The 14422-nt window shown below is 38.3% G+C and overlaps 1 protein-coding gene across 2 annotated transcripts in view; it reads left to right on the forward strand.

The window, feature by feature from the left end:
- Positions 1–14422, forward strand: part of TNKS (tankyrase) — a 145102-nt gene that overhangs the window by 92339 nt on the left and 38341 nt on the right. For both annotated transcript variants that reach the window (XM_072861357.1, XM_072861358.1), the window contains exons 6-10: positions 7586–7680; positions 8773–8839; positions 9302–9488; positions 11531–11652; positions 14267–14358. In XM_072861357.1, coding sequence (XP_072717458.1) covers positions 7586–7680; positions 8773–8839; positions 9302–9488; positions 11531–11652; positions 14267–14358 — 563 coding nt within the window. The remainder of the gene's footprint in view (positions 1–7585; positions 7681–8772; positions 8840–9301; positions 9489–11530; positions 11653–14266; positions 14359–14422) is intronic.

Raw genomic sequence — 14422 nt, forward strand, 5'->3', positions numbered from 1 at the left:
TTCTTCTGGCCTTTCTTTTAGCCCTTTTTTCTGCCAGGTAACAATGCTCCTTCAGGTTTGACTTTGTTTTCTTTTCTCTGAAGTAATCAATTTGAGTTATTTTCTTTTTTATATAGCTACTGTTAAGAGAATAGCTTTCAGAGCTATCTACATGGATTAAGGATTTGCCTTCCTGTTGTCAAAGATAATGACCTCCATAATTTTGAAAGTCAAGTCTCATTGTCTGGAGAAACCTGCTGGGCAGGGAGACGAGGTTTTTCTTCTGGGATTTAATAAGGCTTTTACATGGTCATCTTCAAACATCCATCTTAAGCCTGCCTCTGCAGATGAAACTTTCTTTTGTTGTGTGGTCCTGCAGTGCTTGCATGTTTTCTCTCCTGTCAGGAAACACATCTTTGCCCTTTACTCTCTTCTGCTTTTGGGCATATCTTGTTTGCTTCCACTTATCTACCTTCCCTGTGGTGGCACTGTTTCTATGCTAGCAGGAGGAGTTCCTGAGCAGCGAAGTGAAAGCACTCCTTTCCTCTTCTTCCTTCTTTTAACCTCTAAGAGACAGACACACTCTGGTTATTTCTGTGTCTGCCCCTGTGCAAGGTGATGCTTGTCATCTGTTCTGTCCTTCCCTACCCCAGGCATTTATGTGATTGAAAAAGCTCTTCTCTCATAAATCTCCTGCCCCTTATTTGTCAACACTTAGCCTGACTTGTAGTACAACAGGGTCACCGTGTTAATGTGTGGAACTGATACCAAGCCTTGTCATGCAGTCTTGAGGTACAGTCAGAAACTTGTCTCTCAAAGGTCAGATCTACTAGAGAAACATTTAGTAGTCAGTAGTTTGGACATTACAGCCCTCTGAGAAGGAATGGATTTTGAATACTCACTGGAGATTAGGAGTAGAAGATTCTTGGTCTGTCACCCAAGTAAACCTTTTCCAAATGAGGGCTTATTCTGTCAGTGTATTTGCAGTGTTTTTATTCTGCTCTTCCTGTGCTTTTTAACTCTCCAGCCTTTTTATTAATTCTTTCTATTTCACCTTTTCTATACATTCTTATCTTTTCCTTCAGTTTATGAACATCTGCCTGGTCTGGAGGTGTCCAACACTAAATTGAAAATAACATTCCAGCTGTGTGGTTTCTGCACAGTTGAATACAGAGAGGAATGTTCCTTCAATCTGTGATCCACAAAGCAATGCTTTGTAGCTGGTACACGTTTCTAAATACTTCTAGGAGGTATGCCATTTCTGATACCTGACCTGCTCTGGGCTTTGTACTATAACCCAGGTGGTATGATACCTGAATAAATTTCTGAAAGGTATTCAGTTGCAAGGAAGAGTTTCTTTTTAACGCAGATGACTTCTTTGTTCTCCTTCTGCCAAATGACAGAATGAAAAGGAGTGCAAACATTTCTCTTATTCTTCATGTAATCCTCATTCTCACCCGGTGATGCTCTGCCCTAGCACTACTGTGTATGTGAAATCAAGCTGGTTTTGTCTTCACTGGTTTACAGCTCAAAACAGTGGGGTGTTTGTGTTTTTTTTCTCAGAGATCATCTGATATACCAGAGCTCTAAAATAAGATACTGTGTGACTTGCAGATTCTGAATTGGTGAGCTGTTCAGTTCATTTTCCCTGTCATTAGCTGTTAGAAAGCACTGTGTGAAATTCGTGACGTGACGTTTTTCTGAATTTTACTATACTAAGTCTGTCCTGTTCAACAATCCAATTAAGTACTACTGGCTGTGTTCTGAAGATGAAGCAGTTAAATTACCACTGGAAACACAGTGGAGTGAGAAATGTCTTCCTTATGCATTTTGTAATCCTTGTCCTTGGTTTGTTTGGTTTTTACATAGGAAAAGTAGTTGAAGCTCTTCATCTCTGTGCTTATTTATCTCTAGAGTTTAAACTTGTTGCAGCTAGCTCATCTACAGTCAGCAGTCTGACATAACTTATTTTCCCAGAGCAGCATCTATAAGCTTGTCCCTAAAGTGTAATTGTCAACCATGAAAAATAACTCATTACTGTTTTAAAATGACTGAGGAAGTTGCACAATTTGGGTGGCTGAAGTTGACAAGCCATGTGGCTGATGAACAGAAGCACAGCCCCTTTCCTGCTCATTAAGAGCATCCTTCTCTAGCTGATGTTAGGGACCTTTATTTCTGTAGCACCTAGTGTGCAAGAGCATTTATAGCATGAATATAAAATAATTATTTTGAGTTATTTGAAATACGTGTTTCTAGAAGGAAATTTTTTTTTATTTGATATGTCCAGTCTTGGCACCATACAAACAAATATCAATGAGATATTTTCCCAAGAAAGCTTACAACTGAGTCTAAAAATGAAGGTGTAAGATGGGCACACTGCTTAAGATGGGAATGCAAGTTGGTATCTGAGCAGCAAAGTAAAAGCCTGATCACTACCACAGTGGAAAAGTTCAGGAATGTCTCTTCAAGATTGTGATGTTGTTGCAATTTGTTTTCTTGCTCCATTAATCAGAATGATAAAGTGGCGACAGGAGGTACTCCACTCGCATCCGAAATGTCTTCCCAATGTACGCTCGTGATTGATGCAGTTCATTTTAGAGAAGTCTGTAAGAGAGCAGCATCAAGCAGACACAGACAATTGCAATTGGAAGGAAAGGTTCTATCAAATTCTAACCCACTGAGGAGAGAGTTGTTTGCCTGCTCTGAGGTTTTTCCTTAGTATGCCAGATTCAAATAGTCATCTTGCCAGGAGTCAGGACATCTTTCAAAACTGACTGTTTTATGCAAAACTGTGAAACAAACGTCCCTTCTGCGATTAGAAACCTCTCTGCTCTTCCCTTAATTCAGCAGAGGTGAAACACTGTTTTGATGGAAGCTTGTAAGGCAAACTACAAAAGTTTAAGGTATTTTTTTATTGCTACTGCTCTCCACAGGCAGTATGGTCTGATTAGAATAAGGGTTTTTGTTTGACAAAAGTTAGATGGGAGTTTGCTGCATACCTGCAATTTCCAAATCTACCAAACCTGAACATAATTATAGAAAAGGTAAAAAAGTCAAATATATTAAAGTGTACATGAAACATTTTAAAATCCCTCCTCCCCCCTCCTCTTTTTTTTTTTACATCCTTTATCAGTGGGGTCTTGTAGAAGAGTTAACAATAAACATAACGAGTGTCCTTAGGTATTTTCTGCTGAGTCATACTTGTTTGTCTATCTCTGTAAGAGTCACCCTGGTAAGTCACCTTAGTGCGTATCCATGTGGGGACCTTCTGAACATGAGAGTAGGCATAATATGTCAAGGCCAGAGCTGGCTCTCAAAATCAGGATGTTGCCTCTTTATTGTGAGAATGCCCTTCCCATAGAAGATGAAATTAAATTATGATAATTCTAAATCACTGTATAGTGTTGTAAATTAGACGTATGATGAGACATCATATATGTGATAAGAAGATTGTTGTTTGTTGATTCTTTAATAGCCTTTGGGATGATAACTTGAGAATGAGAGAAACACATTGATTAGGATTGTTATCAGGTAGCATCATATAGAGATTTTGGTAGCAGAAAGCAAGAACAGGCAATATTAGTTCTTGAAACAGTTCCTGCAGCTGTTATTGATAATGCAGATAATGCATGATATAAGATCCTTACATAACATCCCTCAGTTTAAAGTTGCCCATAAAATGGGCAATCCATGGTTTGAATCTGAAAATGCAGCTTTCTTCTGAGGCTGTGGCAGCATTACCATCTAAGAGCTGCTGAAGACTCTTTAGCAAGATAGGAAGGGAAACGGATGGTGCTTGGAGCCAACACTCCCACGTTGCCTGTGGACAATTTGTTGAAACCAATTTTCTGATTTCAGTAGAAGCAGCTCAGCAGCCTGCAGCTCTGGCAATTCCTCTGTGCCCCTTTTGTTTGATGCAGGTGAACAGGGGACAGCAAGTCCAAGGCAGCTGACCTTGAACAGGAATCATCAAATCAGCTGTTAGTGACAAAGCAGTGTGAAAATACCTAAGGCTCAATGAAAATAGTATCAAACTGCTGTATAAATGCATTTCTCATATTCCCAGGCAACACATTTTCAAAAAGACTGCAGGCAAAATACCTGCTTTAGTATAAATTGTAGGTATACAGGTTGACAGTGATTGCCATCTTGGGTACTGTGATCTTCCTTGAAATGCACAGTACCTGCTTTGACTCAATTACAGCTGCCATAAAACTTTAAAATAATGTGAGCATCTCACATGAGGGTCTACTTTACTTAATAAAAGTGGAGTTGTACTCTTTTTAATTACACTAGCAAGTAAGACAGTGTGATTGGCTTGGTAACTGTGAATGTGAGTCTTGGAAGGTAAGTGCCCTGTAGGGATTCTTGTTAGTAAGTCTCTTGCCAGGTATTGCAAGAAATGGGAGGAGGGGTTAATTGATAGCTCAGTTAAATCTCTTTTCTTAATAAGTGATTAGTTTGATATACCTTGCAGGTGCAGTATACAATACTGCTGTTTGTGATAGCTAGTTTCTACTTTTCTATATAAACAGCATGTTAATTTTAAACATCAGTCTCTTTACTACCGTCATTCACTTAAGGTCTTTTTTGGGGGGGAGAGGCTAATAATCCCATATAATGAGTAGTTTGAGTAGCATGACATTATCTTTTAGGTATTTAGTTTCTGTAATTAGCATAAAAGCTTGTAATTCCAGATTGGTATTTTTAACTATTAAATCTGTAACATTAATGAATGTTCTTTCTCACAAGAAAGGAAAATAAGTCCTTAAAAATCATTGAGGTAGGGCCTTTCTGCTTCTTCCTTCTTGAAGCCTATGTAAGTGCAGCATTTACAAGAGCCTTTTAGCCAACCTAAAGAGCAACTGGCAACGCTGGCTTGTGGGTTCTGATACACCAGGCCTGGATAGAGGGGGTGCAGCCCTCCAGGATCGCTGCTTCTGCATGCCCTGGGTGTTCAGTTGTCCTTGCCCCTCAGTCAGGTGGTCTCTCTGGCCTTCTAACTGCCTTTTGTCTCCAGCACTGCATCGTCCTCCAGGTTTGCGATTGCAGAGCCAAAGCACGAAGACTGGCAGAGATCTCGGCCCCGTCTCCAGGGCTGCAGGGAGCATCAGTTAGCTCCTCCTTGGAGAGGCAGCCGCAGCACGGCACGCAGCTTCGCTGAAGCTGCTGTGGATCAGAAGGCAAGCATGCCAAACATCAGGCGCCTGGCTGCAGCTAAACAACTAATTCCTGGTGTGTTGGGGAAGACTTGGTATTCTGTGTTCATTCATGGGACTGTGGTGTCTGCCGGGCCTTGCTTGAGGAGAAGGAAGTATTTCACCTTTCTGAAAGGCAGGGATAGAAGTTGTATGAAGATTTGGGATGTCACTGTTTTGCTTCACTTATGTCATTTGTCTTGCAGCTATAAGCTTGAAATGTTTTGGGTTTCTTCTCTAATGAAGTTACTTGGCAAGTGCAGGTCTAATAGCCCTAGAAATACAAAATGCACAGTCCCAGCTTGAATCATAATAGTTTTTCTTTTAATTTTAAGCACTGAACAAGACTCCAGGGTTGATGTATCTTTGAGAACATCCCTATTAATAATGCTTAATATGAGTAAAGCATCCTCTTGGAAGTCTGCCATCGTTGTTTTAGAAGTAGCATGGAGAGAAGAATGGATGTAGTTTAACTGTAGTGAGGTTAAAGGATCCTGCAGTGGTCCAAATATTTAGTATTTGCTCCAACAACTTCTGGAGTTTAGACCTTTCAATAGACTGACTTTTCCGCAGTCCATTTCAAATTCCTTTCAGGTTTTCTGAGTTATTAATTCAGTTGATAAAACTGGATTTAGTAACCAAACCAAGGCAATCATCAGAATAAACACTACTGAAGTATTCTGCTAATGTCAATAGTGGCGTAATCTTCACCCACATTTTCATTAGTGTTTATGATATGCAGAAGCCAGCTATTTTATAATAGGGGCAGATGTGAAAAGAATGTAATACCTTCTGGACCAGTCTAAATTGTTAATTCAGTAGTAGAAGCCTTTCTGGAACAGAATAATAGATCATAACAATTTGAATGGCCAAACACTTAAAAGTTTTGACCTGTTTTGGTGGTGGTGGCATTTTGTACTGGAGACACTTTAGGGGTCTTCAGGTTAGGAATGTTAGAGGTCCTTATTTTGAGTGTAGGTAATTCTGAAGATGGGTCTTACAGAAACTTGCATAACTGCTTCACCAAATAAACTGAGTTACCCAGGTTTTTTTCTTAGAGGTGCCCTGTGCTGTCATTTCTGATAGTACAAGCTGTGTCCTCACTGTGGTACACAGGACACTTGATTGGTGTCAAAGTAGTTACCCTTTCTGGAGCAAAGTAGCAAAGTGTTGAGACTATAGTAAAAAGTAATACAGACTACTCCGAGTTATGGTCATACTAAATGTGTATTAATTCCTGGAAATCCATACTATCTGATATACAGCACCTACTGCTCTTTACCACAGATGAGACCATTTGTCTTGATTTTTGTTTTTTAAATCTTGATAATAGTGAAATGTGATGTCTCACCTGTAATACTGTGTAATGAGATTTTAATGCTGACAGTAAATCTGTACTTGGCTTAATACTGTGAGATATGTAAGTCTTCCCATGTGTTCAAGCTGGTTTATGTATGGGGTTTTACTGCAATAAAATTGTGTTGTTTGGTTGTGCGCCACAAAATAAATGGCAACAAAGATCCCTTTAAAATCCTTTGCTTCTCAGCCTTGGGAAGGAGGAAACAGCACCACCCATTCATGTAAGAAATCAGTTCCATTGGACTGAGACAGCACACAAAATTTGTTTCATAAGAAAAAGCTTTTAAAATAAACTTCGAGGGGAATTACTGTTGTCAACTTCAAAAGCTTTCAGTTAAAATTCTTACGAATTAGCTGTGGAGAAAGGTGTTGTTATTACTCTCTTATTATGCAGCAAGGGGCATTACTGCTGAAGATGTGTATTTTGCAGGAAACTGCAAACTGCATACAGTTTGGTCTGTGTGTCTTTCCACAGCACAGTACAGAACACGTATAGCTACTTGTTTGGTGCAGAGCTGAAGACAAACATTTGTGCTATGGGATAAATGCATTATTTCTTGTTCTGCAGTCTGCCTCTTGTACACTTGTTGCAACAGGTGGACATACAAGCTCTTTTGTAACCTGTGAGTATGCAGCCTGAACTGCATAAATTTGCTCATGATTTAAAAAAAAAAAAATCTAGCATTTAAAAAATTAATTATAGCATTTAAAAAAAAAAAAAAGAAAAAAAACCAAACCAAGCAAACAAAAAAACCCACCCAAACAAAACCAAGTTGGGCCATTATTTAAATTAACTTTAAATGATGAGCTTGTTGTAGCCTTAGGAGATTCCTGGATTCTTCCCCACCTTAAGAAACATTTATTTGGTTTGATAACAGGAAGGGCATGCGTGTGCTGTGTATTTGTTAATTTGGCTAATCACAGAAGGGAAGTGTAACTTATCTTGATCCAATGTGTAAGAGAAACGAAGAGTACTTAAATGGCAGGAAGCGCAGGACTTCAGATTTATGTGGCTACCATTCTTCATCTTCTTTTGTTTTATTTTGCAGTCCACTCCTTTACACCTAGCAGCAGGCTACAACAGAGTTCGAATAGTCCAACTTCTGCTTCAGCATGGTGCAGATGTGCACGCAAAGGACAAAGGGTATGTAAAATGAATTGATTTATTATCTGTTTGCAGCAGTGGTTTTGTATTAATCAAGACGAAGAATTATTTCGCTGTTTCATGTTGCAGCATAATCTCTAAGAATTGGCTGAGAATTCGACATTTGCTTCCAGAATCTGTGTGTGATTCATCATAAGTAAACTTTTGTTAGAGCCCCAATGACAGATTAGCTGTGATTGCACTTGTTTTAAGTCTTCTATTACACATTTAAATTTTTTTCCAAACCTTATTCTTTACTTCCATGCCCAGACTACCCTTGAAATAATGGACTAATAGCATTATTTTAGGGAAGGAGATCGGGAGAAGAGACGATAATGAAGAAAGATACGATAATGATCAATAAAGATATGATAAATGAAGAAAAATTTATCTCTAGTCTCATTATCTTGTCGCATATATATGGATGTAATTCCAAGTAATACCAATAACGCTCATGTGCTCACAACTAGTGGTCCTCGGAGATCTATCTTGATTGATGTTGCCAGCAAAAATCATGATATAGTAGAAGCTAAACTATTCTATTTTTGCAGTAAGGATGGTAGTTACGTAAGACACCAACAAAAAGTGCGCAGCAGTCAGAAATCTGGAACGGTACATGTTGTACGTTGTTCTCAGCCATATGTTTCTGAACTCTAAGGTGGTGATTCTCATGGTGTTCTGATAGGTTTTGCCTGTCACATAGCATTTTAAATAAACAGAAGTTCATATTTAGACAGAAACAGAACACTGACTTCTCTTGAGCAAATTAAATGTGGAATGGGACTTCCCCCCCCCAGCTTCAAGAAAGATCATTTCAAAGCCAATTAATGCTAATCTTAGTGGTAGACTAAACACCTGTGGCCTGTTAGAAAAAAAAAACCACCAATGTTTTAATGCTGATCTGAAGTAACATGTTGTTTGGGAAGGTTAGATTTTTCCATTAGTTTGTGAATCTTAATTTTTAATTATTTGAATATTTAAATATTTTAGATTTAATTTGATTTCCATTCATCTCTCAGTAGAGAGAAAGTTGCTCCTCCTTCTTTAAAAATGCTGCTTAAATAAATTTGTCGTTTGCCTTCTTCCATACAGTGGTCTTGTGCCTCTTCATAATGCATGTTCATATGGACACTATGAGGTTACAGAGCTGCTGCTGAAGGTAAGCAGAAGGATGGAAGATAATTACTGTAGATTTAGATGTGTTAGGTGAGATATGAACTGTTTATACCAGAGTTGAAAAGGAAGATTTTTTTTTTCTGTAATGACAGGTTTCAAACATCCTGTATGTCATTTCAGAAGCTTGCAACTTTAGGTCTTTCTGTGGTATGGTATATGTGGTTTTTTCCCCACTTGATTTCTTTGGACAGAGAGTAGAGTTTCATTTATTTGAATTTCTCTGTGGAAAAATCTGTTCTACTGAAAAACTAGCTTATACAGAAATTCCAATTTTTTTGAGGATTCAACAGTATTTTTGTATATGCAGGTATTTTTATAAATTTTTGTGTGTGTGTGTGTTCGTATATGAAAGATTGGAACCAGTTTTTATAATGAAATGAAAATCTGTAAGCTTTTAGTTGTTGAAGATGATTTCTTACTAATAAGGCTTTCTTTGCTGTGCTAGCATGGTGCCTGCGTGAATGCTATGGACCTCTGGCAATTTACACCCTTGCACGAGGCTGCTTCCAAGAACCGTGTAGAGGTCTGCTCCCTCCTGCTGAGTCACGGTGCGGATCCCACGTTAGTCAACTGCCACGGCAAGAGCGCGGTTGATATGGCTCCAACGCCTGAGCTAAGGGAGAGACTGACCTGTAAGTGTTTTCAGACTGGAAACAGTTGTTGGTGGGTGTAAAGGGCGGCTTTCCTTTCAAGCCAGCTTCCTCATACTTCACAAGTAGATGCAAAGCAGCAGAGTAACTGCAGCTGTGCCTCTCACTTTGAAGTACAGATACCTCTAATATACCATTCGTGATATTGCCTGGTTTTCTTAGGTTTAAAATGTTTAAGGCACTGCTGAATCAGTGACCGTGGGGGGGGTTTTATGCTTAAAGTCCAATTAAGTCAAATAGGAGCCTCTATATTGAGGCTCTGTATCTCACTTAAAGACTAACTTACAGAAGATAGGTAGCTTTGGTGTGCAAACTTGGAGATGGAAATTCCAGCACTTTCTTTTGTAGTCTTTGCAATCCTTATGCTGTTTACAAAACAATGTTTCAGCTCTAATTTGAATTTGTCTGCCTTTGCCGTCTTTTGGGGATTTGTTTTCTCATTATTATAAACTGTAAAAGATAATTAATTGAGACAAGTATGGAAACAAAGCATTATGAAGTTACAGAAAACTCCTTCTTGAAGTAGATTCTGAACTCAATTACAAATAAGCTTTTCGTTTTGTCTGTCAGCTTCCTAGTGTAGCAGAAGCCCCCTGGCACACTAAGGATGTGATCCTGTACCACTCACAATCACAGCTAGTCAGGTTGTCATCTGCCGCTGTTCTTTGCATGTGAAGGTGGTGAGATCATGTGCAGCAGAAAACTTTGCTCTAGGGGAAAAGAGGAGGGCGTTAATATCTTTTAGCTACTTCTCTATTCTGGGCCAACTTGAGAGATGCTTCTGGCTTTGAGGCAGGTTAATTTACCATTTGTTTTAATTAGCAAGCAAAAAAAAAAAAATCTATTTAAACTTTGTTTTATTTCTGCATTTATAGTTCCTGGAGAGGAGTGGGGAAAGATGTTCGTTAATATCCACTGAAATATGTACACAAATGTGAGCGTTATGCCAAATTTGCCATTTCTTGAGGAGACATCCTGTATTTGCATGCCCAAAATAACATGTTTAGTATATTCCTGAGTTATTTGGTTTTATACTTTAGGAATAATATTACATTTATTTGTTATTTCAAGATTTATTTGTATTAGTGCTTTGAGTAATGCTTTGTTTACAAATAAATTTGAATTCTATTTGAAATGAAAACTTAAAAGTTGATATACTTATTTTTATTTCTAAATCCACAAATGCACCAGATGTTAAAACAAGGGTGGGAGAAGAAAGCCCGTCTTAACAAGCTTAACATTTCAAGCTTGCTTATGAAAGAAAAATAATAATATTTTTACTGAGATTGTTGAGCTTCCTCCCCTGCCCCCAATTCCCAGGTTCAGACATCATTCTTGCTAACCTACCTTTCATTTGTACATTTTAAGAGAAACACTTTTAGTCCTTTTCAAATTCAAAATTATTTAAAACTAAAATGAACTAGTTGCTGAACTGAACAAGATGTGACACTGAAAATAACAAAATTACTTCTCCGTACTTGCAAAGATATAGCTGCTATCAAAACCTGTTTCATCTTTGTAGTAGACGGGCTTCAAATGCTTAGCCGGTTAGCTTTCTTTAAGACCAATAGTTTAATATTTTATATTTAAATTCTATACCTATATTATTTTATACATATTTATTCAGGCTTTACCTTGTATTATTTGTAGTTGTAAATACAATAAGGTTTTTGAAAAGCAACTGTAATGCTTTTTTCTGAAGAGCATGTAATAGCATTGTGCTCACTTGAACACATACATAGGTAATTCAGAGGTCATGTATGCATTTCATATCACGTGCGTGCAGGATAAGAGGGGGAAAAGCTATAAGGATTTTACTCAAGGAATCACTTCCCCTCTCCTTTAGAATGTCCCTGTGGTTTCAGTAAACCATGTTTCATGTTCTGTGTCCCAGGTCAGCTACTATCTGAAGATGTACAGAAATACTCTTACTTCCTCTTAATTGACTATAGCTACCTTTCTCCAATAACATTTATAAATGTGACATGTTGCTGAATATTAAATGCATCTTTTTCCTCTAACAGATGAATTCAAAGGACACTCTTTACTGCAAGCAGCCAGAGAGGCAGACCTAGCCAAAGTGAAAAAGACACTTGCTTTGGAGATCATTAATTTCAAGCAGCCACAGTCGCATGAGACTGCACTGGTGAGATTATACAGTCAATCCATTTGTTTTATGATAAATGTGGTGCTAGTGCTAGTTGAGGAGTTTTATTTCTACACTGTGAAAATATATTCATCATCTGAGATTAAGGATTTGCCATCAAACACTTTATATATAAAAATTAAATCACCATTATAGAAAAAGCACAATATAATTTTTTAACCACTTTTTTCTTCTTCCTGGTAGATTACAGGAGCCCTCCAGGCACTCCTCACCTGCTCATTTTTCACTTCTCTTACTTTTTTCCCCATCACCCTCTTTTTTTTGTTGGTCAGTTGCTGTGTTTTTTCTGGGGTTAATTTCTATTCCAATGGCCCAGTGCTTCCTTAATGTTTTATGTGGGCAAACTTGGATTACAGATTTTCTTCATAGGGTACATAAAATTGTGGTGAAAATAGATGCTAGGTGTATATCATAGGGTCTTACAGGATTGGAATAGTACTGACAATACCACATTAGCTATGGAAGCAGGGGTCTTTGGGACTTTCTTGCCAGCATCCTGCTCTTCATTGTTTGAAGAAGCAGTGGAGGCAAAGAACACAGCCAGTATCCCAGATGCAGTGAAGATGTTGAAGTTGAGAGGGGCTGATGGTATTATTAAAACCATTGTAGTTATGATACCTCATTCCAATGGAACATTTTCTTCACAGTGGTAGGTCTGAGCTGCAGGCGTACAACTGCATATTTAGTGTTACAAACATTGTGATTGTGATCAGAACATTGTGTGTTGAGTACCAAGCATCCATATGCTCTGTTCTCTCCATGAAGGACTTAGCATCCTAGCCTGAACTTAAAAGCAAGACAGAGAAGAGATATTTAGAGGCTGAACATGAAGACAATAGGAGATTTGGGATGATATTATCCTTTTCTTCCTGAGTATATCAGCTGCTGATATGTGGCATCTCTTTAGCTGTGTAATGATCACTTCATAGTCCTGTGGTGTTCTTTGCTCTTCTCCACCTGCTCATTCTGCAGAGACAGCTAGGAAAAATGGGATATATTAGCTCTATTGATGTCTTTGGTTCACTGTTCAGTAAGTGTTTGACTGTGATTTCTCAATTTTTGCCTCCCATACTTGAGATTTCCCAGTGGTCTCCCATCCAAGTGACAGGACTTAGCTTCCAGGATCAGATGAGGTTATGTACAATCTAACTGAGCTATTCCTGTCCTAAGCATGGTATCTTTTACCATGGGGCACTGGGATCTGTGCCCTATTACCCCACAAAGGCCAAAGCAAGCACCTGGTTTATGTCTGTGTTGCTCTGAGGTTTGGCAATATTTCAGCATTTGTGTTGCTTTTAGTGCTGGTTTATCATATTGGCAGGAAATACAGATAGGTTATTATCCGCAAAGCCTCAAAAATACTGCCACTCTTCAGAGCAAAAGTTGATCTTAACGTTTATTTACAAAGCTTGCCTTTGCAAACTTGGACATGCTCTGCTGACTAACAGCGGTGTGGAAGCTTGAGTGGCAGTTACTTCATAGTGAAAGCTGAAACTGGGCAAAAGATGATTATCGGTACTATTACTACTTATTAGCATTCTCTTTGGGGTCCATCTCATTGTAAAGGCTATTGTTTTGCTATTGGAAAGTTTGAGAACTCTGTTCCAGGAGGCTCTCTGCTTTTTACGGGTTACTGGTTTAAAACATGGGTAAACATATAAACAAAACTACTCAAAAGTATCTCCTATTTCTTGTAGTCTGCTATCTTAAGACATCCAAACTTGAGACAAGCGTTTCTGGACTGATTTTAAAGCATGGTTTTCAACTTATCTGGAACCATGCTTGTAATTTCAGGCCTCAGGAATGCATTGGTAGGGCCACTGTTGAAAATGTCAGGACAGATTTGGTCTAGTCTCTGCAGAGGATGAAAGAAAAAATTGGGGAGCAAAGCACTTGCTTTTGGGTGCCGAATGCACAGACAAACCAATGACACCCCAGCCACATTCAGGAGAATAGTTACACCTAGCAAAGGGCTGTATGGTGTTCCCACAAGGGCAGGCTTGAGCATTGAAGAGCACTATGTGAAAGACATCTCTTTCTCATACCACGGAAAAGAAGATACTCTGAGAACTTTATTGCCTGTTTGTTTATTATATAATTTGTAACTGGGTGCATAACAGAATTGCCATTAGGTTAACAAGTTCAGTACACACTGAAATAGAAGAAGAAACAAAGCAACATTCAAAAGTCATGTTAATCTGACAACAGCAGCAGAATCTTAATGGACCCCTTTGGAGTTCCTCTCTAGAAAGTTAGGCTGTTTCAAGCCCTTTGTCTTTACCTCCTTTGTGCATTATGTGCTGGTTTTGTCCTGATACCTTGTTAATGTTGTTGGGAACATACCGCTTTTTTTGTAAGTAAGTGACAAATAGCTTTAAAGTGAAAATTGTTTTTCCGAGTAGAATAATTTAGCATTGATCATTAGCTTGTATTTTGTTCAGTATGTTATAAGTTTTGGCAGAAATATGATGGATTCTGTTTGTAAATTTTGTAGTCTGATGTTCAACAGAATAATTAAGAGATGAAGTCATGGTTCTTAAAGCTGTTTGTCATCTGTGTAGTTGAAATATAATTTATATTTACTTTTTTGCAGCACTGTGCTGTGGCCGCTGTGCATCCCAAGCGGAAGCAAGTTACAGAACTATTGCTCAGGAAAGGAGCAAATGTTAATGAGAAAAACAAAGAGTACGTTTCTGAAATTTTTGAATTTTCCAAAGGACACTCTCATACTGGGAATGTAAAACTAATA

Source organism: Ciconia boyciana, chromosome 5 (assembly GCF_034638445.1).
Source record: "Ciconia boyciana chromosome 5, ASM3463844v1, whole genome shotgun sequence".
Lineage (NCBI taxonomy): Eukaryota > Metazoa > Chordata > Aves > Ciconiiformes > Ciconiidae > Ciconia > Ciconia boyciana.